Source organism: Heteronotia binoei, chromosome 7 (assembly GCF_032191835.1).
Source record: "Heteronotia binoei isolate CCM8104 ecotype False Entrance Well chromosome 7, APGP_CSIRO_Hbin_v1, whole genome shotgun sequence".
NCBI lineage: Eukaryota > Metazoa > Chordata > Lepidosauria > Squamata > Gekkonidae > Heteronotia > Heteronotia binoei.
In genome coordinates this window covers 83,157,165-83,184,735 of record NC_083229.1, presented here as the reverse complement: position 1 = coordinate 83,184,735, position 27,571 = coordinate 83,157,165, and the positions used below count along the sequence as shown (strand labels likewise).

The 27,571-nt window shown below is 40.3% G+C and overlaps 1 protein-coding gene across 1 annotated transcript in view; it reads left to right on the top strand.

Annotated features, from left to right (window-relative positions):
* The window catches only part of METTL4 (methyltransferase 4, N6-adenosine), a 33,853-nt gene extending 7,287 nt beyond the window's left edge, over positions 1 to 26,566 (top strand). Inside the window, exons 3-9 of the mRNA XM_060243940.1 lie at positions 1,312 to 1,377; positions 4,336 to 4,702; positions 5,248 to 5,317; positions 8,917 to 9,091; positions 9,386 to 9,492; positions 10,647 to 10,738; positions 25,476 to 26,566. Coding sequence (XP_060099923.1) covers positions 1,312 to 1,377; positions 4,336 to 4,702; positions 5,248 to 5,317; positions 8,917 to 9,091; positions 9,386 to 9,492; positions 10,647 to 10,738; positions 25,476 to 25,609 — 1,011 coding nt within the window. The 3' untranslated portion in view covers positions 25,610 to 26,566. The remainder of the gene's footprint in view (positions 1 to 1,311; positions 1,378 to 4,335; positions 4,703 to 5,247; positions 5,318 to 8,916; positions 9,092 to 9,385; positions 9,493 to 10,646; positions 10,739 to 25,475) is intronic.
* Positions 26,567 to 27,571: the final 1,005 nt, after the last annotated feature.

The window sequence follows — 27,571 nt, the reverse complement described above, 5'->3', positions numbered from 1 at the left end:
TCCATTATCTATTAAAGCTGATGGCCATTGATGAGCCTATTTTTCTGTGAATGCATCTGATTCCTTTTTTAACTAAGATAACCAGTCACCACCATATACTGTGGCAGTACACTGTGTGACATTAAATATTTACATTTGTCTGTTCTGAACTTTATTAAGTGACTATGTTACAACATTATGAGATAGTGACAAAAGTTTTTTTAACCCATTTTTTCCTTTTTGGTACATTTTTTTCTTAGGGGTGCGGGACCCCTCTTTTCCCAAGTTTCCCTGAGAATTTCAAATCAGAATCTTATACATCCAAGGCTCGAATCATGGCTCGAGTCTAGATCAACAAGCTTGCTCTGTTAATTCTAGTAATGTGGTTTAGAGTAGACTGAAGTGGGTTTGGCCATGCACAAAGTAGTGACCCCTATAAGTGTATGAGATAAGATAGGTCCAGGCAATCATGTCATGTTGCATTCCTTCTTTCAGTTATTACTGGAGCATAGGATCGAGTTGCATGAAAGTATCTTGCATACTATTCAAATAACATATGAACCAGTCTTTGGTTGTTAATGGAGATACCTGTATAGGAGCACATTCAACCTGTGCTGAAAGTGTTACACTGGTTGCCTGTGGCTTTCCGGTTTTGCTTCAAGGTGCTGGTTATAACCTTTAAAGCCCTATATGGCCTGGGAACTGTCTACCTTTGAGACTGCCTTTCCCCATACACACCCCAGAGAGCATTACGTTCAGGGTCTCAAAATCTCCTTAAGATCCCAGGACCGAAAGAAGCTCGATTGTCTACCTCCAGAGCCAGAGCATTCTCGCTAATAACCCCCACTTTGTGGAATGCCCTCCCCGAAAACATCAGGGTCCTGTGGGACCTGCCACAGTTCCGTAAGGCCTGTAAGACCAAATTATTCAAACTCTCCTTCAATGGTTAAGGGGAGGTGGCTATTACCTTACAGCACCGACAATCTCACTGAACTAGTAAAATGGAAATTAGAAACTTGCCATCTTGGACTTTTAATGAATGGATTGATGATTGTTAATATGTATGGAAATGTTTTATTATATATTTTATTTTTTAATATTCTACGTTTGTTAATTCTCAATGTTTTTAGCTGTTTTTAGCTGCCCTGAGCCCGTCAGGGGAGGGCAGGATATAAGTTTGACAAATAAATAAATAAATACTGACTCTTCAAATAATTTCTTCAAAACAGGCAAATTGTATCTTAATATAAAGGATCATAGCAGTTGTCACATCATTTGTTAATATTTTTAAGTGGTAGCATTACTGACATCTATGTGTGTTGTTTACTGTAGAAACGAAAAAGAAGAAGCAGTGTATTAAATCATGGTGAACGTGATGCATTAGAATATCATTTAAGGGTAAGTCTGAAAAATAGTAGTCAGAATAGTTTATCTGCTGTGGAACTTCAGATGTACTCCTCAGTTGTTAATTTAGAATTTATGTTTTTGCACATTTGTCTTGCCCCAAAGTTTATTATGTGCACTGGAGCCAGAAGTTTGTTTCTGCCCAGGGACCACGTGATCCTGTGCAGCAGCATCCCTTACCCCCAGTTCCTCTTTTGCTGCCGAAAGAGAAGGTTGTGTTTTTGGAGTCTCCAACTATCTTGGCCTTGGTGAGACAGTTCAGGTCTCACTGGTTCCAGTTGGTTCAAAAAATTCTGAATCCTTTTGGGATATATGACTTCTACCACCACAGTCCTGCCTATGGTTAGGTTACATATACATCCCCTGCAGTTCTAGTTTCTCTCTTGTTATAGAGCTGGGGTTCATAGTTTATGGCACAGATTCTCTATTTTGAGACCTGTCACATGCTCTATTGTTATGGTCTTCTATGGATAATTTATTCCGGGGGACTTCCTTTGGATTTTCTGAACATGAGGTAGTCCCTATTATGGACACTTCACTCTTGAGTTGGGGTACCCGCTTTGAGGGATTATTGCCTAGGGGTGCTTAGGAGTTGAGAAGCTGCTGCACATTAACATTTTAGAATGTTCATTATGCCTTCTTTCTAAGGTATTCTTTGGAACTGGTCCATTCTTGTCCAGACAGCCAATACAGTTACAATGTTTTATTTAAACAAACAAGGGGGTACAGGCTCTAGAAGTTAATGTCAGGACATGGGACATGACAGTGAAATTCAGTGCTTCCATTCAAGCTATCCACATTCCTGGAAGTTTTAGCATAGAAGCTGACAGATTGAGCAGTAGTCCATAAAGCCCACTTACCTACCTGTATGTATAAGTGGAGATAATTTTCCTTCTGAAGTAGTGAGAAGGATGTATCGCGTGGTGATGCCCCTTTGTAGGTCATATTTGATTGTTTATTATGCCTGAAAGCTAAAGGCCTAGCATTTTCTTCTTTGAAGGTTCACCTGGCTGCTATCTGTTGCTTTCATAATGTAATTGTGGAAGGATTAGTTTTTTCCCATCATTTGTCTAAGAGGATTCTTAAGGGGTTAGGTAATCTCTGCCCACCTAGGGATCCTTTAGTCCGCAGTGGACTCTATCTGTTGTGTTAGCACTGTTAATGCTCAAGCCTTTTGAATCCCTTGATACCTGTTCTTTGGCAGAACTTTCTATGAAGGTTACCTCACTAGTTACCTCAACCAGGTAAATGCATTCTTTAGATGTTAGAAGGACATTATTATTTTATATCTCAAGAGAACCTTGGAGTTTCACAGGGATAGATCCCTGTTTGTTTAAGTGGCTCTAAAAAAGGTAGGAGAGTGTCAGCTCAGACCCTATCCTGATGGATTGTCAGGACCGTTAGAGAGTGTTATGATAGGGGCACATTGCCATGTCCATTGAACATTCATCCCCATTCCACTAGAGCAATGGCTTCTGCAGCTTTTCTGGATGGAGTGCCTTTGATCTGTAGAGGTGCCACCCGGTCGTCAGCAGACATGTTTATACATCACTATGCTTTGGATCTGCAGACGAGATATGAGACTCAAATGGGCAAGGCATGCCCCACCACTTGGTGAGTAGCTTGCTAGAGAGAGCATGCCCCACCACCTGGTGAGTAGCTTGCTAGAATCCCCATATGGGACTGCACAGAAGATTGATGATGAAAACAAAGTTGTACTTACTTAATGAACAATAGTTACAGGTATCTTCTGTGCAGGTATCCTCTGTCTTGCCCCATTCCATTCTCTGGCTTTGGTGATACTAGAGATACTGAGGGTATGGAAGTGCTGTTGCACAGGAACAAATGGCCTCTGGGCAGAACAAGTTTTTGGCTCCAGCATGCATCACCCCCTGGTGGCTTTTAGCTGTAAAGACCTATCCAATGGAAGGCCTGCTAATGCCCAGTCCCATGTGTGCCTGCACAGAAGATGCTTGATGAACAATAATTACAGGTAAGTGCAACTGATTCTGGCCTGAAAAATCCCATGATCTTTTCAAGTCAAGACCAGCAACTGTTACCTTATATTCCTGCTCAATGACCATATCTATGACAAAACATTCTTAGGGCTTCAGTGTTAATTATAGTAAACCAGAACTTCTTAAACTGTGGTCCAAGGATCCCTTAGGGGAGTCATGCATGGGCTTCAAGGTCTGTAAACCAGATGCCAAGAATGATTTTTTTCTTTGTTTTCCTTCTTTCTTTGAAAATTTGTATATCTGTACAGTTTTATATGTCATTTATTATATTTTACTATGTGTATGTAAGTGTGCTTTTCTTATCTTTTTTCTGTAAGTATATAGATGAATATAAACATTTCAAAAAATTAACAAAAATGTTAATTATAAGAAACTGACTATGTGAAAAAATGTCAAATTATGTTATTAAGGTATTGTTTCACTCTAAACAAGTTTAGGGTGACTTGGGATACTATTGTAAATAATAAGGTAACATACAATAGTCATTGTTGCCATCTTATGATGTTTTTCTGAGGAGGAGGTCATCAGATTATCAGAAGGGCTCTTGAGCCAAAAAAGATTAAGAACCATTGTATTAGACCATGCCTAGGCAAAAAACCCCTCAGTTGTAACAAAGTACATTGGGGTACAAGAACAAGGGGGAGCCACAACACAGAATGTGCATTTATGGGCAGCTGTCACCCTTACACATTTGCAGGGTGGCATCTTCAGATGAGCAAAACCATCACAAGGTAGCATAGCAGGAGAGCCAGTCCTGCAAATATGAAGGTCCAAAACCATGATGGGCTTTGTGAGTGATAACTAGTACCCTGAATTGAATCCAGAAACTATGTCATACTCGAAGAGGCTGCAGAATGGGAGTAACATGCTCTGACTCACTTCTGATTTTGACTAGAATTTTAATTTTCCCCTTGTATATTTTTGTATTGTACAGATAAAGAAGATGATTTCAGAGGGTACCAGAAGTTTAGTCCAGGAGGGGCTCAAAAGTGGCTTTCTCCAGCCCAGTTCTGCAAAACTAATCTGTTCCAGGACTCATGACACAAGACACAGTGATTTCAGTTTAGCTGAATTATGTGAGATGGCAAAACAGTATTTGTTTGTAAATGAAACAGAAGAAAGCATTGTATGCAAGCTAAATGAAGACATCTCTGTGCCAGAACAGGTTCAGCTTTCCCGTGTTACAGAAAATGTCACAAATGATACAAAGTTAATAACATTAATGGGACATAAATATTTATTTCCACCCAAAAGCAGTTTTCTTTTATCTGATATTTCTTGTATGCAGCCACTTTTGAACTGTAAGTACATTTCCAGTTAAAAATAAGTTTTTCTGTGATCTATCAATATAATATCAGATGGATTTGTCCATTTTATTAAAAATAGACAATCTGATTACTGGAATATTGGACTTTTAGCATTTAGTGTTTGGTTATTAACTAATTTTTATATTGACTTTTATGAGGGTTTTTTGTTCTTCTCCAAGCATATTCACTCTTTACTATGTTCCTGTGGCATCTCTGAAAAATATAACAGTGCCAGATTAATACATAGTTAAGAGAATATGGTTCGTTCACTAATAATTGAGAAGAATTTATGGTATATTTGAAACTGACATCTGCCTGTTTGAATGAATATAAAGTAGAGCCAAAAGTATCAAAAGTATATATTTTATCTTTATGTTTGAGTAAAGTGAACTTACTAGAGCAGCAAAAATAAAAATTTGTTGCTTTTAAAAGGAATGATAATGCTATGTTTCTGGCTGTTTAAAAATCTGAAAGTCAGGTGTTTCTGCCAATTGTATGCCTTATTTGAAATAATTAGAAGGGTTTTTTTTTCTTTTTAGATAATAAAAAATTTGGTGTAATTGTAATTGATCCACCATGGGAGAACAAATCTGTTAAAAGAAGTAATCGGTATGTTTGCACATTTTAAAATTTATATTTCCATATTAAACAACATATCTTCCCTCCCCTCTTCTTTATTAATGCTATAGCTTTGTCTTAGTTTCATGGAAATTGACAGTTGGTGGTTGCACCAGTGCAATGAAGAGTTGCAACTGTATATAGCATTCTATTTGCACCAATCACACAGTCCATTGCACAGGCTTTGGGACAACTATCAAGGCAACTTAGTGGTTCCCTTTAACCCCCCCCCCCCCATTTCTTTTCTGATTGGATTCTAAATGTTCTGATGATAAGCATTCTGTTAAGCACAATTGCTGTATTAAAATGCATGGATCTAATTCTCCAGTAGATTGCCACAGTTTTGTATTGGCAAAACTTCACTTAAATAGAATTGCTTTCATATTTCATATTCAAGATTTATAACACAGTGGGGAATCTGGGCTTGCAGCTTTCTAAGGTAAAGTATTGTAAGTACAGTGGGACTTGGGGAGGGGTAGATGTGGGAGATTGCAGCATGCTTTTTAAGCAGTGGGCTGTGCTGACTTTTATTATGGCACTGAAATAAATGGCCACTTCATAAATCAAAATATTAATTTATGAACAACCTGAGTCTCAAAGTGCTCTCTTGCTTCAAGGTTAATCAAACTAAAAAGAGGTCTGAGCCTGAGGAGAGTGTTGATAATTTAAAATGGCTCTGGTAGGCTCCTAATTAATTTTCATTTCAAATAAGATGCCAGGCTGGAAAAGCTAGTCCCTGAGTAAGGTGTGTACATTCCTTTACAATAAGGAATGTGTTGAAACGAAGCAGCCTCATGCCAACTTTTAGTGATGGGTGTTACATCTGCAGAAGAGGGAAAAGGGGCTCCTTTACTTAATTCTCCCTCATTGTGGTGGCTCCCCATTCCATTATGCATTTTGTTAACAGGACTAATTGTTTGAGTGGATTTCTGTGGCAATCAGCAGATTGCTTGGGGAAAGTGGAGAAAGATTTGTTCTACTAACTCATTCCTCAGGCTTCCCCAATCAGGAGCTATTTTTTTTAAGCAAAGTATATGTGTAATCTGTTGTAAATGTGTATTACTGCTATTTTAATCACTTGTTGAATAGCTGTCTTGAAGCACCTATTAACATTCACATTTGTGATTTTGTTTCAATCCTTCAGAAAGAAATGTTTCTGTCAGTATTTACCAAATGTGCTTTGCAACACTGTGCATAAAATGGACACTCTCAGTTGTGTTGTATACTGACTGTTACCAAGGGGGGGGGGGGAGAGAGAAACAGTGTATACATGCCTGCATCCCCCCCCCCCCGTCCCCGTCCCCCGGACTCTGTTCTTTCCAGTCTTATGAAGGATGGTGCTGGCTTTTCTCTCTCTGCATGATAGCAGCACTGACTGGGAATAATAATAATAATAATAATAATAAATTTTATTTCTACCCCGCCCTCCCCGCTAAGCGGCTCAGGGCGGCTAACAGTGAATAGTATATTAACATAAATAGTAAAACATTAGATTAACATTTAAAATTAAAAATATAAAAACCCGTTAATTCAGTTAAAACACTTAATTTACATTACATTATATATATATATCTGGCAGTAATGGCTGTTCTGGCGCTGATGCTGCCAGTTTAAATGGTGTTAAAGATGGCGGTTCTTCATTCATTGCAACTCAGCAGTCCGTATCACTATAGGCGCATCTAAAAAGGGCAGTCTTGCAGGCCCTGCGGAACTGGTCGAGGTTCCGCAGGGCCCGCACCTCCTCCGGGAGCTGGTTCCACAGTGCAGGTGCCGCAACTGAAAAGGCTCGCACCCTGGTGCTTTGGAGCCTGGCCTCTCTCGGCCCAGGGATGGTCATTTTGTTTTTACTTGCTGACCTCAGTGCCCTCTGGGGTTCATACGGGGAGAGACGGTCCCTTAGGTAGGCAGGTCCTCGGCCATATAGGGCTTTAAAGGTAATAACCAACACTTTGTACTGGACTCGGTAGATAACCGGCAGCCAGTGCAGTCCGCGCAGCCCCGGCTGTATGTGCTCCCATTTCGGGAGCCCCAGTAGCAGCCTGGCCGCCGCATTCTGCACTAGCTGCAGCTTCCGAGTCCGGCACAGAGGTAGCCCCAAGTAGAGGGCATTACAGTAGTCCAATCTTGAGGTGACCGTTGCATGGATCACTGTTGCGAGGTCGCGGCGTTCCAGGAAGGGGGCCAACTGCCTTGCCCGCTTCAGATGAAAGAATGCTGACTTGGCAGTGGCTGCTATCTGGGCCTCCATTGATAATGAAGGCTCCAGTAAAACACCCAAACTCTTTACCTGGCGCACTGGTTCCAATGGTGCGCCGTCGAAGGTTGGGAGAGCTATTTCCCCTCCCTGGGCGCCGCGACCCACGCAAAGGACCTCTGTCTTCGCTGGGTTCAACTTCAACCCACTCGATCTAAGCCACGCCGCTACAGCCTGCAAGGCCCGATCCAGGTTCCCTGGGGCGGAGCCAGGCCGGCCGTCCATTAGTAGATAGAGCTGGGTGTCATCTGCATATTGATGGCAACCCAGCCCAAACCTCCGGACAATCTGGGCAAGGGGGCGCATATAAATGTTAAACAGCATTGGGGAGAGAACTGCTCCCTGAGGCACCCCACAATCAAGTGTGTGCCTCTGGGATCGCTCGCCCCCAATGGCCACCCTTTGTCCCCGATCGGAGAGGAAGGAGGAAAGCCACTGTAAGGCCAGCCCCCTAACCCCTATGTCGGCAAGGCGGCGCTTTAGTAACTGATGGTCGACTGTATCAAATGCCGCCGACAGGGAAGAAAAGCTGCAGCATGTAAAAGGAGGAGGAAGGCTCCCCTTCTGGCTCTATCACTCTGTTCTGCAGCTGCTGCTATCTCTGCCACTAGGAAGCAAAACAAGGGGCACAGCTGGCTTTCCAAACTTAGCCTTGCCCTTCATTCATAAGCTGTCAGTAGGACGTGCTTAAACTTACCTTTTCCACTCTTCCAACATAAGTGTAGAGGTCACAAAAACAAATATAGAAGTTCCTGACTTACTGAAATCAGGAAAGCTGTTATCTGGGAAACCTCTTGACGGAAAGCCATTCCTTGTGTATTCCTGTTTGCTTCTGCAGAATTTCTGGGCAATAATGAGCTAAATGGTACACCTGGACATAAAGCACTGCCATACTAACAGCTGATGAACAAAAGCAAAAAGGATGGCATGGATTTGCCTTCATTCCCTGTTGTATAGATTATAAGATTTAAGTGGCTGTACAGGGAGAATGATATTATAACTATTCTGGATTGTAAAGAAAAATTGCAATATAATGTAATTTTTACATCTTTTAGAAGTTCATTTTCCTAGCATAAATGTCTCTGGAAATAAAAGACTGCTTTTGCTAGAATTGCTGCACTCCCTAGATCAGAATGTTAAGGAAAGCGGGTGCCGTCTTTAATGCCAACAGATTTCACCACTGGATGTCACTCTTGCCTCAGATTTTAATTTGTGTAAATTTTGGTGCAAGAAAAAGTTTGTGAAAGGTTGTCAGAATAAATGCAGAAGTCTGTTTCCTACTGTTCTCTTTTCTAGCTCTAGGCCTGTTCAAACATTCTGCATATATCCAATGTAGGTATAGCTACTTGCCATCATGGCAAATCAAGCAAATTCCTGTGCCTGCCCTGGCAGCCCCAGGGTGCCTTGTGGTCACATGGGTAACTAACAGACAGAAGCATCTCCGTTTTGTAAAGGATGAACTTTATCCCCTCTGGGCTGTGCATGGAGTGGTAGAATGGTATTGGGTGAAGGTAAGTTACTAATCTTTTTTCCCTTCTGTTTTCTTGATCAGTTCATTTTTAAGATATATTCCTAAGGGTTTTACATGCATTTAAAATACATGGATTGTAGAACATTTTACCAACTTTCAATTAATGTTTTATATTCTTTTCTAAGGTTGTTGTAATACAAATTTATTTCATATATACTATCACTGTGTAAGTTTAGACTAATGACAAAATAGGATATAATGGCAAAATATTAGGATATATTAATAGAAAATTAATTCGCATTCATGGAATTGATTTCCATTTTCTTTACATTAGATTACAAGGTCTGGAGAGTTTGTGTTTCCATTGGAGTCTCCTCACAAGAAGCCTTATGAAATTCTCGTATTGGGCAGAATCCAAGGAAGTACGGCTATGACATTAAGGTACAAGTCTGGAGTCTGTTGATCTCTGTGTTTTATTAATGCATATGTTGTTACATAGCATTAAATAGGAATTCTCTGCTGAGCTTGCAGGCAAATTTCAAAGGCAACAGTCTTTTCTAACAAAATTATTTCACCAAGCTTACTGAAGTACAGTTTATTCTCCAATCCCTATGAACTGTTTGCTTTAAGAAAGAGAGAGTGTGCTCTAGTCTTTTCCTTTACCCTCCTTTAAACTTCCTTTGGCCTCTTGTTTTCTGTGGTGCCAGCTCAGTTTTCAAAGACATGGCATGGGGAAGTCTTGAAAGCAGATGCCTTTTAACTCATGGCTGTTACTAAATAGGTGGGTAGGAAGTCATTGCAGAGCCAAGTTCATCCTGTTTCCTTTCCCCTAGCTAAGTTTAATCAGTTTATGGGGGCGGGGGCTTGAATTCAGAGAGCTTCTTAAGCTCAGGCAAGGCCCCACCTGTTTTTTTTGCTCTGGGCAGGTGACTCACAGGCTGCTTTTGAAATTCTGCTGTTTTATTTGAGGAGCTTTTGGGTGGCGGAGTTGCTTTGTGTTTGTGCAGCTAAAGCCTCTTGGAATTTCTAGAAGTAACTTCATCTGCCCCTGAAGATGCTGAGAACTGGCGGCTTACTGAGGACACATACCTCCTGTATTAGTGTGAAAAATATCTAATACTAGCATATACACAGGATCATAACAGCAAAACAAGCAAGCTTCTGAGGACGAAGTGTAGGCCCTGATACCTCCCTGCATCATGTCATGTTAGCCCCTCAGGGCTATTGGTTGCTGCTGCATGACAGATTTTTGTTACCACTAAATTCGATACAGGCTTGTTCATGAAGGACAAGTAATATTCCGCAGCTGAAACTGAGATATTGATTGAGCTGTTTGTGTTTATCTTCCGTAGACTTATTCCTTCATTTACTTTGTTTTTACAGACATTTAAGCAGATTTATAAGATCCCCTTTATCTTTCAAGAAATCAAATACACTCAACATTTAGCTATTTAGTTCCTTGATAGTTCATACTGTACTGTATGACAGTGAGAGAACTTACTGTTATTGTTCCATTTGAGTAAAATAGATCTTTATTAAAGTATTTCAGTTTCTAGTTTGAGAGTCTTTCTTTTCTCTTTCAATTTATATAACAGAATATCAGGAGATCAAGCACTTCCAATTCCAGACCATAAATTAATTGTGAGTGTGCCTTCCACTCTTCATTCACATAAGCCTCCTCTTACAGGTATGACCTCAAAACAGCTCTGCAAAACTCAACATGTGTTAAGTTTTTAATTTTTAAATACCTGTACTGCTACTTTGTACGCTGAATGTTTTTGTTTGTGTGGAATTTGTAAATTTTCGAGTATTGGTAACTTACAGGGATAAGAACTTGCTGAAGATCTTCATGTTTTAATTAGGTACCTAGGTGTGAATTTTACTTACTGCATTTTGAGATGGATAACATCTGCAAAGAGATGCAGTGTACTGGCTTTTTGTTTATACTGTGCAATAGTCATAGCTAATTTCAAAATGAGTTTGACACTGAAAAGATGATTGGGAGCTATATTAGTTCATGCTTCCTGTGAAGTTAACTTGGATTTTCCCAGCTAGATCACAATGTAGGTATGCATATTGCTGGTGTTTACAGAACTTCAGGCACATATTGTTTGGATTTGAGATTCTTCAGGTGCAATTCAAGATGCTGCATCCTGCCTAAATATTTATTACCTTGAAACTCTAGTTCTGAAAAAAAAAACCGCATTTGAATGAATCATCTCAGCTATGTCAGGCAAGTTCATTTGAATGAAAGAAGTTGAGCTTTCAGGGTTCTTAGGCTGACTGCAGGGTGGGAGAGAGAGCAGTGACTCTTTGTAGGCAGGATATGTTGAACAAAACAAGGGAAGGAGAATCTCCTCCTCCCTCTTCCAGCCACAGCAAGTGATAGAGTTTGTGGACTGTCATTGTAACTAGTAAAAAAAGTCCATTATATTTGTACTTCTAAATATTGATATATACAACACCTTCTTTAAGTATGCTCATAAGTAGAGTGCACTTGCACTATGCTGCCAGGACAGTGTTTGCAGATGCTGTAAAATGTTCTGTATTTGCTAACTACCAGTGGTGGCTTTTGCAAAGAAGGGGGAAGTGTTTGACCTTAGCACATAAGATGAGGTTGCACTGGGCAGGCAGTGATACCCAGCATGGGGTGATGATGTTATCCTATGTTGATGCTGCTGACCATTGAAAAGCTGCATGCCTGGTTGGTAGAGTCATGGGGAACACACCTGAATTAGGATGGAAAGTCATGTTCTCATCTTACTCCATTGTTGCATTATTTTCCAGGGCCTGTTTTCAGAATGCTAACTAGAGTATAAAAGGAAAATGCTTTCAAGAATCAAAAGAAAAAAAGATAAGACACAGCTGTGTTTTTGTTGTTGATTCTAACCTTAAGACTTGGCAAATGCAAGCGGTAAACTGGAAACATTTTAGAAAAAAATATTTTATATATAAACCAGAATATGAAAAGTAGTATGTGAGTAGATAGTCTATTGAAGTCAGTGTCCACAGTTGACTTATATGAAATGGTTTTTACAGGGGAAATCTCAACTGATTGTAAGAAAGTAAGAAAGATAGCAATCATTGTGGATATTCCTGGTATCAAGACATATTGACCCCAAGCTTGGGTTGAGAACTCCTTGGTTAAAAAGGCAAGGCAAACAAAGTTATAAAATACCAGAAAGAGACTAAAGAACATAAGAGAAGCCATGTTGGATCAGGCCAATGGTCCATCCAGTCCAACACTTTGTCACACAGTGGCCAAAAAAATTATATATAGATGATGGACCTCTGCTCCATATCTTTATCTAACCCCCTCTTGAAGCTGGCTATGCTTGTAGCCGCCACCACCTCCTGTGGCAGTGAATTCCACATTTTAATCACCCTTTGGGTGAAGAAGTACTTCCTTTTATCCATTTTAACCCAACTGCTCAGCAATTCCATCGAATGCCCACGAGTTCTTGCATTGTGAGAAAGGGAGAAAAGTACTTCTTTTCTACTTTCTCCATCCCATGCATAATCTTGTAAACCTCTATCATGTCACCCCGCAGTTTCTCCAAGCTAAAGAGCACCAAGCATTTCTTGGACGTTTCTCCAAGCTAAAGAGCACCAAGCGTTTCAACCTTTCTTCATAGGGAAAGTGTTCCAACCCTTTAATCATTCTAGTTGCCCTTTTCTGGACTTTTTTCAATGCTATAATATCATTTTTGAGGAGCGGTGACCGGAATTGTACACAGTATTCCAAATGAGACTGCACCATTGATTTATACAGGGGCATTATGATACTGGCTGATTTGTTTTCAATTACCTTCCTAATAATTCCCTCCTCTTTTGTCACCTCAATCTGACTCAGGTCTTTCAACACCCCTTCCAAAATAAGTGGTTCTGGAGCAGGCAAACACTTCTCATCTTCCACAGTGAAGACGGAGGCAAAAAATGCATTCAGCTTCTCAGCCATTTCCCTATCCTCCTTCAGTAATCCTTTTTCTCCTTCGTCATCCAAGGGCTCCACCTCCTCACTGGCTGGTTTCCTGCTTCTAATATATTTGAAGAATTTTTTGTGGTTGGTCTTTATGTTTTTTGCAATATGCTCCTCATAGTCCCTTTTTGCCTGCCTGATCGCAGTCTTGTATTTGATTTGCCACAGCCTGTGTTCCCTTTTATAAATCTCACTTGGACTAGCTTCCCACCACTTAAAGGAGTCCTTCTTACCTTTTACAGCTTCCATTACTTTGTTAATTTTCACTCTAGCATGAGGTAGGCTGCCACCAGTCCTTTATGGCTATTCCCAGTGCCACAGGAGTGAAGGGACAAGTCCCCTGGCCTCTTGGGGAGTTAACAAGAAAAGTCAGCCCTGCAGAGTAGGACTACAGTTTGAGTTTCCTAAAGCTAAAATGTTACCTAGTAGGTGGTCTAGGTCCAGGGTTTCTGGACTGGCTTTGAAGCTAATGGAAGCAAAAATCCACAGGATAAAAATATAATTATGTTATTAAAGTGTAAAAATATTTTAAAGATGGTGAAGGAATAAAAATAACAAGCTCTATGCTTATCCAGCTTAGCTAGCACAGTAAAAGAAAGTTAGTTTACTAGGTGGAATCCAAAGCTACAGAGGTTCAGCAACAAAGAGGCTCTGGTCTTCAGAGACAAGGGAGGGCCTTAGCCCACAGGATCAGCAATTCAAGATGGATACCAAGCAAGGCTGAGCTGAGAAGCCACTGACATCGGGGGGGGCGGTTCCCCCATTTTTGGAATAATCTTTATTTTTAACATACGCCAAACAAATATGATAGTACATTAAAACAAATTATGAAATGACAAATACATATGTGCTACAGAGAAGATACAAATAAGGAATGACATGTATTCGAAAAAGAGCAAGTCCCAATAATAAGCCTTGTTGTGAACAACATTTTGCTGAGTCAAATATGACAGTACTATCATTCATGCCAAGTAGTCTCTGAACTAGCAGAGGGGAAAAGCTAAGTAGATTTACGGACAATGGTTTTGATGGGTTTCAGGCCTGTTAGGCCAATCAGAAATCAGAGAGGTGTTATAACTTACTGTTGAGTTGCAAGCAGATGGTATAGAAAGCTGATCCCGGGGAAGAGAAATGAAACTGTGCTGCAGATAAGTTTATACCTCTGTTCCCAGGTGCAATGAATACCCAAGGACTCTGGTATGTGCTAATTGAAAGACAAAGGCAGGGTAATATTCCTCCAGTTCCAGCTATAGACTGTCTTACTAATAAGGTCATTCTCCACCATTGTCTCTGCACATCTCTGGGAACAAATGAACAAAAAATGTAACAAGTAATCAGAGTTAAAGAGTGCCTCCTGCACATAGAATTGCCAAGCGATCCCATGGACATAGGATGCACTGTAATGAGCAGCAGAAGATCTGCAACTGGGATCTCTCCTGCTTTTCTTTCTCCACAATGTGGACCCAAAATGTCATATGTCATACTATTCTCCTCCATTTTATCATTACAGCATCCCTGTGAGGAACATTAGGCTGAGTGTGTGTGATTGGCTCAAGGTTACCCAGCAAGCTTTCATGGTAGAGTGGGGATTTGAATCTGAGTCTCTCAGAACCTAGTCCAGCACTCTAAGCACTATCCCACAGTGTTTCTTTCCATTGATACTAGCCATGGGAATGAAACAGATCACAGTCGAGGCTTTGAGGAGACAGAATTGACACTTTTCCTCTACTGTCCTTTGTAACCTTTCCCTCAGCTGGTATTTGCCCTGTGTAGAAGAAATCTACAGATACTTTTCTTCCACTCAGGGCAAACATTAGATGGAGAGGGGGAATGATTTTAAACTGGTGGAAATGGGACTACAAACAGGATTAACACACAACTTGCTATGGTCTTTTTTTTCTGCTTCCTGTTCCCTTCCTTTAAAACAAAACAAAAAAAGGGAAATCCAGATCAGCCTTGTCATGTGTTGTGTTTATTTTGACATATATATAACTGGAATACACAACTCTTTAGCTTTAAAAGGCATGTAATTTGACAGGGAAAGAGATAGTTTTATTTTGCTTAAAGGAAAACACTGAACTTTGCTTACAAGGAGCAAAAAAGCTAGAAAGTAGGCAAAACTAGATAGAGCCAGTAACATCTTGCATGTATTTGGGGAAGGAATCACCTGGAAAAAATTTGTAGTCACATAATGTTTAATTAGAAAAACAAGTCTGATTCAGCTATACTGCAGTTGTTATGATTGATCTTTATCTTTTCTTCTGGAACAATTAGAGATTTGCCACTGAGAAAGAAGTTTGGGTAGAAGAAAACCATCTCTGAAGGGTCACAGAGTAATACAGTCGAATTTAGGGAACTTAGTGTTGGTATATTTTAATATTAAAGCTTTGTCATTTGCTGAAGAAGGAAAAATCTTATAAGAGCATGAAAAAATAGTTCTCTGGATTTGCCAGTAGAGGGAAGTAGTCCCAAATGCCTCATTTATTTTGGACAGTTTGAAAAAGAGTGGAAGCTGGAACGAAACACAGGAAATCCCAGTAGCCCGCATATATCAATGTTTTGTTTAAGGAACATAGACATTGGCATACTAGTATTTATTGATTCTGTCTAGCACTTTTTTGTGTCACAGTTGTAGAGTACTGACGTAGCTGTTTAATGAATTATTATAATTTGTTTTTCTGAAAGAAGTAGAGTTTGTAAATTAAAGTAGGCCATCAAAAAACTGTTTCCTGCAGTACATTAATCATGAAATCATCATTCTAGGAATTTCTAATAATACATGTTCCTTATTTAAGGCTGGGAGTATTAATTTCTACATTTGGATGTATTTTTAAATTGTTTTATGCAAATATGGAAAATGAAATTATATTCAGTTCACATTAAAGAAAGTCCCCCCCCCCACTTTCCGGTTCTACTTCTAGAGAAACAAAATGCTAATGCTGTGCTTACCAGAGGCTGAGCACATTTCAGAGAGCTCTGAGAGAGAGCAGATAAGAAGTGTTATAAGGGTGAGATTTGGCTTTCTAAACAGCTGGGGGAATTGCTGAGAATTTCTGAGTTTGTGTGACTGTGTGATTGCTGAAAATTCTGAGTTTGTGGTTGCTGAGGAACTGCTGTTTGTTTGGTTTGAGTGGGCTGAAAGTGATTGTTGCTGATTGATTAGGAGTGGTTGTGTTCCTGGGGCAGACTGAGGCCCCACCATCTTTGCATTATTAAGCTGCGCCTTGACAGAGGTGTGAGCCAAAGGACTCTTGGCCTGTAGCTCTTAGCCTGGGGGATGTGTAAGGACCAGCATGAGGGTCGAGAGAGAACAGGGCACCAAGCTGAGGATAAGGGTAATGCACCCTCAGAAGGGACCTCTTCTTCAGTTGGTGAGCGGGTATCCTTTTGTGCCAAGGAACCATCCCTACACAGGGAGAGAGGGTGGGTCTTGGTAGCTGATGATTCGATCCTTAGGCAAGTAGACAGCTGGGTGGCAAAACTGCATACTGACCATATGGTGACTTGCCTGCCTGGTGCGAAGGTAGCGGACATTACGTATGTTGTAGACAGGCTGATAGACAGTGCTGGGGAGGAGCCAGTGGTCGTGGTGCATGTTGGCACCAACGATGTGGGGAAATGCAGTTGTGAGGTCCTGGAGGAAAAATTTAGGCTGCTAGGCAGGAGACTTAAGGCCAAGACCTCCAAGGTAGCCTTCTCAGAAGTGCTACCTGTTCCACGGACAGGACTGGAGAGACAGGCACAAATTAGAAGTCTCAATGTATGGATGAGACGGTGTAGGGAGGAAGGGTTTAAGTTTGTTAGGCACTGGGATGCTTTCTGGAACAAGCGGGAGCTGTACAAAACAGATGGTCTCCACTTGTCTCCAGATGGAACCAAGCTGCTGGTGCTTAAAATCAAAAAGGTGGCAGAGCAGTTTTTAAACTAAATTTTGGGGGAAAGCTGACAGGAGATGAAATGTCTCTGGTTCGGGAGGACTCATCTCAAAGAGATGAAGGGTTAGCTGTTACTTTTCTACCAGGTAATGGATCAGAGTTGTCCACTGAGATGGTGACAAACAGTATGGAGTGTTTGCCAAAGTCTGAAGGCAGCAGGAGGAAGATTGCGGGCCTAACTTGCCTGGGAAATTATAGACGTTTGTATACAAATGCTAGAAGTGTTCGAAGTAAAATTGGTGAGTTGGAATGTTTAGTGTTGGGGGAAAACATAGACATTGTGGGAATTTCAGAAACTTGGTGGAATGAGGAGAATCGGTGGGACACGGCGAATTCTGGATATAAGTTATATTGGAAGGATAAGGAGGGAAGGGTTGGAGGTGGGGCGCCTCTGAATGTCAGAGAGGGTGTACAGTCTAGTAAGACTGAGGTTAAAAAATTAGATTCCCTTCTAGAAATGCTGTGGGTTGAAATAGAGGGCCCAAAAGGAAATTTAACTATGGGAGTTTGTAATCGCCCATCAAATCAAAAGATAGAGAATGATTATAATATGATGGAAGGATAAAAGATAGCAGCTAAATGTAAAAACTGTGTCATAATAGGTGATTTTAACTACCCGCAGATTGATTGGGTCAGTATGTGTTCAGGTCAAGAGAAAGAGATTGAGTTTCTAGATGCTCTCAATGACTGTGCTATGGAGCAGATGGTCACAGAACCTACCAGGGGTGGGGCGATCCTGGATTTGGTCCTAAGTAATGCCCAAGACTTGGTGAGAGATATAAAAGTGATCACACCGCTTGGGAGAAGGGACCATAACGTTATTGATTTCACCATTTGTATAAATAGGGAGTTGCCCCAACAGACCAGAACAACCATGTTTAATTTTAAAAGGGGTAAATTCTCTGAGATGAGGAGGCATGTGAAGAAGAATCGGAAAGGAAAGGTAAATACAGTCAAAACCCTTTGGGAAGCTTGGAGGCTATTTAAAACTACAATCCTAGAAGCTAAGATAAAATATATACCACAAGTTAGGAAAGGCTTAAACAGGTTTAAGAAAAGGCCTGCATGGTTAACAAACAAAGTAATGGAAGCTGTAAAAGGTAAGAAGGACTCCTTTAAGCGGTGGAAAGCTAGTCCAAGTGAGATTAATAAAAGGGAACATAGGCTGTGACAAATCAAATGCAAGACTGTGATCAGGCAGGCAAAAAGGGACCATGAGGAGCATATTGCAAAAAACATAAAGACCAACAACAAAAATTTCTTCAAATATATTAGAAGCAGGAAACCAGCCAGGGAGGCAGTGGGGCCCTTGGATGACCAAGGGGTAAAAGGATTACTGAAGGAGGATAAGGAAATGGCTGAGAAGCTGAATGCATTTTTTGCCTCAGTCTTCACTGTGGAAGATGAGAAGTGTTTGCCCGCTCCAGGTCCGGATGGCATACATCCAAAAGTTCTAAAGTTGAACTTGTGGATCTCCTGCCAAAAATACGTAATCTTTCATTGAAATCTGCCTCCGTTCCTGAGGACTGGAAGGTAGCAAATGTCACCCCCATCTTTAAAAAGGGTACCAGCGGAGATCCGGGAAATTATAGGCCAGTCAGTCTGACTTCAATACCGGGAAAGTTGGTAGAAAGCATTATCAAGGACAGAATGAGTAGGCACATTGATGAATCCAAGTTATTGAGGAATACTCAGCATGAGTTCTGGAAGGAAAGATTGCCTGTTTTCTTTGAGGGGGTGAACACACATGTGGACAAAGGGGACCCAATAGATGTTGTTTACCTTGACTTCCAGAAAGCTTTTGATAAAGTTCCTCATCAAAGGCTCCTTAGTAAGCTCGAGAGTCATGGAGTAAAAGGACAGGTCCTCTTGTGGATCACAAAGTGGCTAATTAATAGGAAGCAGAGAGTGAGTATAAATGGGCAGTCTTCACAGTGGAGGACGGTAAGCAATGGGGTGCCACAGGGCTCAGTACTGGGTCCCATGCTCTTTAACTTGTTCATTAATGATCTGGAGTTGGGAGTAAGCAGTGAAGTGGCCAAGTTTGCAGATGACACTAAATTGTTCAGGGTGGTGAGAACCAGAGAGGATTGTGAGGCACTCCAAAGGGATCTGTTGAGGCTGGGTGAGTGGGTGTCAACGTGGCAGATGAGGTTCAATGTGGCCAAGTGCAAAGTAATGCACATTGGGGCCAAGAATCCCAGCTACAAATACAAGTTGATGGGGTGTGAAATGACAGAGACTGACCAAGAGAGAGATCTTGGGGTTGTGGTGGGTAACTCACTGAAAATGTCAAGACAGTGTGCGATTGCAATAAAAAAGACCAACGCCATGCTGGGAGTTATTAGGAAGGGAATTGATAACAAATCAGCCAGTATCATAATGCCCCTGTATAAATCGATGTGCAGTCTCATTTGGAATACTGTGTACAATTTTGATCACCGCACCTCAAAAAGGATATTATAGCATTGGAAAAAGTGCAGAAAAGGGCAACTAGAATGTGTGTGTGTGTGTGTATAAATATATATTGGCCACTGTGTGTCAAAGAGTGTTGGACTGGATGGGCGATTGGCCTGATCCAACATGGCTTCTCTTATGTTCTTAAACAGAAATTCAGCAAGTAAATAACATGAGAGGCAATTTATCACTTCTGTGATTTGTGGCCTGCCTGCACTTAAGGGAACTGCCAACGTATTTGGAGAACTTTGCTGATTTTCACTGCTACTTCTTTCTCAGTGCTAAATCTCTAATAGTTCTGTGAGGTGGCCTGTCCTGGTAAGGAGTAGGCTTATTGATAACTTAGTCCAGGGGTGTCAAATATGCATCCTGGGGGCTGAATCAGGCCCCTGAAAGACTCCTATCAGGCCCCTGAACAACTGGCTGTCATCTGCTTCCTTTTCCCTATCTCTTGCTTCCTTCTGCATAACAGCTTGCTTTGCAAGGTTTGCTCAATCGCACAGGAGCTACAGAGCAAAATCTCTATTTTCTTCATTGGCTTAGACTCTTCCCTAGAGGAGGAAGGGGGGAAGGCAGAGCTTGTTTTTCCAGGCTCTCAGTCGCACAGCAGAGCTACTGAGCCAAGCCTGTCCCTCTTCTATTGGTTGAGGCTCCTCCTTCCCCATCCCCTGGGGAAAGAAGGAAAGAGCCACAGTTTCCTTTGCCCAGTTCCCTGGATCCCATGGGAGAAATACGAAGAAATCATCTTTAAGACCAATGAGTGCTAATGTTTTAAGCATGTTTAAAGTTTTTATATATATATTTGTGTTTGCCTGTGTCCTTTTAAAGTTTATGTCTCTGCTACCTAATCTTAAATAGGTACACACATGGCCTGGCCCTCCATGGCCTGGTCCAACCCGACAAGGTCTCATTTATGTCAGATCTGGCCCTCATAACAAATGAGTTTGACACCCCTGACCTAGTCTTTTCACATGGCTGTGGAAATGGCTTAGACATGCTGGCATTTGCTTAGCCCTTACTCTAAGATAGTTCTGATTAAGCTGCTGTTGCACACTATCAGGTAATTTAAGTTGAAACAGCCATACAGTGTTATGGAATAGGAAGTTTGGAGTACAATGCTTCCTGTCCCATGCCCCACAATGGTTTTTTAGAGACATTGTCTCCATTCATGACTTTGCGTTTACTAAGGTTCTGCCTGGGGAGTTGAGTATGTATCTGGTCTCTTGACCCCAAAAACTTTTATTCTGTTTGTTAGATCACAGTGCCTGTTAGCTGAAAGTTTTTTGTTTTTGTTTTAAAAAGGTTCCATCTGTCATGTGCTGCTGCTGTAGAAATTCTTGTGCCAAATTTTTTTGGGAGGGCATATACAAACAGTGTAATAAGACCCCCCCCCCCACATCTCACATTTCTCAGAGTTCCAAAAGACTTGTTAGAAAACACAAATATCAGTCCACTTAGGGGTATGTATCCAATAGGTACCCAAAATAAGGTCCACTGGGTCCCCAAAGCCAAATGAGGTTCCATGGCGAAGCTTTGTCAACGGACAATATCCTTGTATACCATTTATCAGACCGTCAAACCACATCCGGAACAAAAGACTGACTTGTCAAACTCCAGCTCTGGGAAAAGTCAAATAAGAAAAAATAATTTAACTCAGAAGACAAAGATTGTTGGTATTCTCATTCACTGGTTGAATCGCCTTCCAGTATAGAGCAAATGTCCTCTGTGTGCTGTGTGCCTTTTATGGTTGTGAAAATTCTAGTGACATTGGTTCAATTCATGGTGCTGGTTATAACCCTTTAAAGCCCCTTCACCTCCTGGGACCCACATATTTAAATGACCAGCCTTCCCCACGTGTCCCTGTGTGTCAGTTACAGTCTTCAGCTTGCCAACTTCTGGATTTACCCTCACTAAAGGTAGCCCACCTGGCATTGACTCTGGCCTGTGCTTTCTCTTTGGTCATTCCCACTTTATGGAATGGACTTCCCAAAAAAGTGGGAGGGGCAATTTCTTTAGATAATTTCAGGATTGTCTGTAAGGCCAGTTGTATTTGCCAGAGCAAATTTATTCTAGATTGGTCTAGATTGGCTTTTAACTTCTTTGTTTATAAAGGCACGAAAGACATAAAGTATTTTAAATTGTTAATGTGTTTTGGATTTTTCTAAAATGTGATGGGTGTCCTTACACAGGAGTGCAAACTGAGCTTGGTCTTTCACAAGATCAGACCTTTATGCTCAGTTAATTAATAATGCTACCATTTCCTTATTCAGAACAAAATTTGAGTCCAGTGGCACTTTAAAGATCAACAAATTCTGGACTCAAACTTTGTTCTGTTGCTTCAGACCAACACAGCTACCCTCTTGAATTTATTTCCTTATTCAGTCATTGTCCCTAATATGGAACAGAAATACGCTTTCACCCATAAGATTGCATTGAAATAATAGGGACCAAATCCGTCTCCCCCCCCCCCACTGTTTAAACACTCTGAGGTGAATGTATCAAACAGCAGCTAAATATTATATTGCATTGATAATGCACCCAAGAAAAGTCATCATTAATGTAAAACCTGAAAAGAGTGTAAAGACCTGAGATTTGCATTCAGAAAGCACATTTGTACCAGTCAACATTGTAATCTGTTGTCTCTTCCTTGATTTCAACCCATAGCATTTGCTCATTAACATTCACCAGAGGACCAAATTGCACAGCACAGTGGCATCCATGTTTCACCCTCTCCAAGATGAGAATTTGAATTTGTGTGCTCATACTCTCTGTGTACAGCCAATTTAGTACTGCCTTATGTCAAATCAGGGGTAGTAGTAAGCCACCTGCAAGTGCAACTTGGCTCTTTTTTTCCTCTGCACCTCCCCTCCCCCGGCTGTCATCCATTAAGGCTAGACAAGACAGGAGTGGGCTTCAGCACTCTGTCATGGCTGTGTGAGGAAGCACAAGCAACAGGCAAGCAAAGTAGGATTTTGAGTCTGTTTCCTGAAATTACTGTTTTCAAGGCTCTTCAAAACCTGCTTAAGACTTGTGTAAATGTTAAATTTTATTAAATTGTCTAGTCTTCCTGCTGAAGAGATTTCCTCTTCTGGTGTAAAAAAGGTTATCAACAGTGGTGTTTTATATGAGGAAGAAAACTCTAGCAATTAGTTTCTGTGTAGGTATGACCATGGCAATAGAAGCGATTTAACTGTTTCTGGGTTTGGAGTTAAAACAGGAAAAGGGAAAAGCAGGGAGGGACAAAGTAAGACGTTTCTGAGGTAAAGATCATGATGACTTTTAAGTGATCTTGTTTTAATGAAAGGCATATTTTAACATATAACATGGGAACTTTCCAAATTTCCAGCAGTCTGTAAATTTTTAATTCCCCCTAAGTAAGCCAAATATTAGCTTGTTCCAGACACACATTCAAGTTTTTTATATATGACTATTATGTACATTTCTTGCTGTTGATACATTTCTGAGACTAATACAGCAAAAGGTGGGCAATGTGATCAGAAAAGAGGGCCATATTTAAAATCTTTGGGCTGCCCCTAATGTACATATTAATAACTGAAAATGAATTTGCATCTTGTGAACAGTTAGTGACATTCTTATTTAATAGCAAAAAACAATCACTTTGCAATAATTAGACTTTAATGTAAAATGGAAGGACTCTGAGCACTAAACCAATCCTTGAAAATTCTTAATATATGTACTTAGAAATAATCCAAAACTGGCCTTTTGTTCACAGAGGGATCTTGTATTCAAGAAACATTCATTGAATCTTCTGTTCATCTTTTTTTAATTTGTAGCTCTGTGATCCAACTCAATGAGTAGTGAGAAATCTAGCAATCTTGTGCAATATTTGTATTTCCTTGTTTGCAACCTACTATAAATTTTACCATCACCTTTTCAGCATATCTGTGCCTTTATGGAGCCAACAACCTCTGGTCAGTGAAATGTATGTAGCTATGTTTCTGTTCCATCTTCTACCATAAGAAAACAAGGCTGTGTGTGGTACTGATCTCTTGATTTTAAAAGAAAGGCAGCATCACCAACTAAGTGCTTCAAGCAGCTGTGATGGGTTAGCATTCACTGCAACTCTTTTGAGGTATAAAGACCAACTCTGGTTTGTCATCTATACGAGTTTGGATAGTCTTGGATGCTCTTCCTCCATGCTCCTTCCCCACCCCTTAAGAGACCATCATTTGTCATGATGTTTCAATCAAGTAAGACAAGTTTAATCTCTTGCTATAAAACCATGTTTGTGCATCACAGTTTATTCCTGGTTAGTTGAGAGTATGGAAGTCTTCAGTCTGCAAGCCTTATGTGAGAGGAGAAGAAAAGGAGTATGCAAGGACTTCTGAGGCTGATTTTGTTAATGAGAAACCAGTTTGCCATCATCTTTCTGTAGCCCAAGTAACTCATGATAGACTAAAGTATCATGGATGCTGAAGTCCTTAGTGAGTTGAATCCTAACAGCTGTTTTTAGATCGTGAGCCCTTGGGATAGAGTAAGGTTCATGCTTTTTTCCTGGTCTCCTTTTCCTAGCATGAAATGAAGACTTCGAGAATGCTGTACCACCTGAATTCCTGGCTGCCATGAAGCTGCTAAAATTGGAGTAGTACTAGGATAAGAGTTGGCAGGAAATCTAAACAGGTTTATTGCTCTGGTCGTGTTTGTAGTTTCTACCTATGTAGAACCTCCCGCTGCCAGTCTGAGAAGACAATACTGACTTTGATGGACCAAGGGTCTGATTCAGTATAAGGCAGCTTCATATGTTCATTTGTTCATACTATGGAGTACCCTTGTTTTAAGGGGAGGGACGGTAGCTCAGTGGTAGAGCATCTGCTTGGGAAGCAGAAGGTCCCAGGTTCAATCCCTGGCATCTCCAAAAAAGGGTCCAGGCAAATAGGTGTGAAAAACCTTAGCTTGAGACCCTGGAGGGCCGCTGCCAGTCTGAGAAGACAATACTGACTTTGATGGACCAAGGGTCTGAATCAGTATAAGGCAGCTTCATATGTTCATATGTTCATCAGAGGTAACAGCAACTATTGGAGACAAACAAAGGAGGGCTTACTGCCTTGTAGGATACCCTGAACAGATTGGCTGGTCACCATTGGAAACTCTTAAATGATCTGATCCAATAATCTGTTCTTGCATCCTTAATTGAGTTAACAATGGTTCTATCCAATGTGATGCTGAGCAGAGCACTATATCACTTCAATATGTGAACAACTGAAGTCTTTTATTTGAGTATGTGCTGACTTAGGGGCCAGTGTGCAACGTCTTCCTCTGCCAGCTTCAGTTTTCAGTCATGTAGCGATGGCTAACAGTTTTGAATGTTGTAAAATTTATCTCAGTTGTGCATACAAATTACTGTGTAGTCAATTAATTGCTTGACAACTAAGTGCATCTCTTAAACCAGAACAAATCTGGTTTAACTGATAGCTCATTCCAAAGAGCACAGAACTGGAGTCCTAGGAAAGGAAAAAGTGGTCTGTAGCATGATCACTTAAATAATTAATTCCAAGGATTCTTGTTGGGAAGTCAGGGTAGCATAACTATTTAAGGACAGATGTGCCCAAACCCACAATCAGCCCAGAGATGTGAAATCTGTAATTCTAAGCATTGTTCTAGTAGTTTTTAACTTCTGTTTCTGTGGACATTTTCAATTCCAAGAGAGACTTTTAAAAACATACTTTACATATAACTGTTTCTGAATTTTTTTAAAGTTCAGTCAAGATGTTATAGCAACAATATTGAGAACTTAAAGGTCATATATGGAGGTGCTGAAATCCTCATTCTCTCTTTCCAGATGAATACCGATAAATCAGAATGACTGAAAGCTTTGACAGTATTGTTCATACTCTCAAGGTCGTTTATTTCATATGCGTTTCTGCCTATAAATAGTGGAGTTGGCTGATGAAATCCTTGAAATTAATTTGCTCTCTCCTTTTTTTTAATGAAACATTCTTTTTTCCATCTCCCTACAGCTTAGGGGAAATTGATTTTTTAAAAAACCCTTTTAGTTCTTCATTATCATCCTTATGGCTTTTCCCTTCCTGCAGAGATTCTGAAAGAATATACCAGACCAGATGTGGAGTGTTTGGAACTATTTGCTCGGAATTTGCAGCCTGGATGGACCAGTTGGGGCAATGAAGTTATCAAATTTCAGCATATGGATTACTTCACTGCAGAGTAAAATAAAAAGTGACTTGAGCTGAGTGGCTCTGGTGGCAGTCTGATCACGTTTTTGCAATCAACCTGTGAAGCTTAGGAGTTTGGACTACTATATACACATCCAGTCCTCTAAGAACTGTACATGTCTGTTTGAGTTGGGCTCTAGGGATTTCTGTGAATTAGAAATCTCCCTGCAAAGTAATTACAATGTGTATATACTTGAATAAAAGAAGAGAGAGGATAGGTACATATGAGTTATCAGGGCATGTCCAGTACCATGTATGCCCAATGGGTAACCATTTCACATGTATACTAATTTATTCCCTAGAACTAAGTGTTGCACAATATATTAAGAATATATTTCGCATTTTATATCTGAATGTGGTTTTTTATTTGGAAACAAAGGCTTTATAAATTAATCTAAGACTAAAGTTGAACATTATTATTATTTCTAAGGTACCTGTACTTACTACCCAGCTAAAATTAATTATGCCTGTGTCACGCTGAATACAATAGGACTTGGAGTAATTGTGATTGGTTTGTTCCGTTAGCTTCAATGGAAGTTAAGTGAGACCACCGCTGGATTTGACATTCTTTTATTTTAACATTTTTCATCTCCCTGATATATGACAACTTACATCGAGTAAATATTCTTCTGTAAGGTTGCTTTAAAAAAAGGTTCTACAAAGAATATGACAATAATTAATTTTTAGAATGACAAACACATATATCCTCTTGCTTTAGGGTTTGAAAAAGTCACTCTAATAAAAATTACCATATGTCAGTATGCAAGATTGCATCAAGAGGGATATCTTGAGAGAGGAAATCACTGTTATGTAAGATGGAGGAGAATAAATCTCTACAATAAATTAGATAAACTTTGGATTGTTCCGAGTGCTTTTAAATTTTTAAATAAGCCCTGGAAGTTTACAAATGGATTTTTTCTGTACTTTTAATAATAAAAAATCAATTTCAGAAATATTTTTCTTGCTCTATTATTTACATGTCTTAGTTTTAGGTGTATGTTTGATTTGATTTGAATTGTTTTCTTATATGATCTCCAGGGGCCATCAAAGCTAAAATAATGCCATATTTTTGTTGTTTTAAAGATGCAGACTGAAATGAGAAGGAATTCATCAACCTGGACTCACTTTCACTTGCATGTAGGCAACCATTTCCTTTTCCCATGTAGCAACCAGTATCCTGAACAGAACAGAGGTTTCACTCTGGCTTTTTAAAAAAAATGTTCTGAACATATGAGAGAAAGCACTGAAAAGCTGAACATTCACTCCCCTTAATTTTTCACTCCATCTGTCAACATGTTATTTCCATGACTGAGCTGGTGAAACAGTGAATTTAGAAGACAATATTAATGGACAGCAATCAGATATTAGACTTTGTTACCAGCCAAGAGCCCCCTTTGAATGGTGCCTTTTCTCCCCATCCTTTGAATTGTTTAATAAGAGCAGCAATTCTTCATCCAGGTCAAGTGTGCTCCTGTATTTGAGAGCCAGTTTGGTGTAGTGGTTAAGTGCACGGACTCTTATCTGGGAAAACTGAATTTGATTCCCCATTCCTCCACTTGCAGCTGCTGGAATGGCCTTGGGTCATCCATAGCTCTCATAGGAGTTGTCCTTGAAAGGGCAGCTGTTGCAAGAGTTCTCTCAGCCCCACCTACCTCACAGGGTGTCTGTTGTTGCGGGGGGGGGGGAGGTAAAGGAGATTATGACCACTCTGAGATTCAGAGTATAGGGTGGGATATAAATCCAATATCTTCTTGATGAGAAGGAAGACTGTCTCTCTACAGACAAGGAAAAATTTCAAATAATAGAATAATTCTATTCTAAGGAAAATAATGTACCAGTTTGTGAATGGTGTGCTATTCAAAACCAAGAATGGAATTTACGAAATGTTAATACCTATATGACTGATAACTTTTTTAGAATTGAAATGTCTATCACATTATTTATCTGCTTTTTCTCAA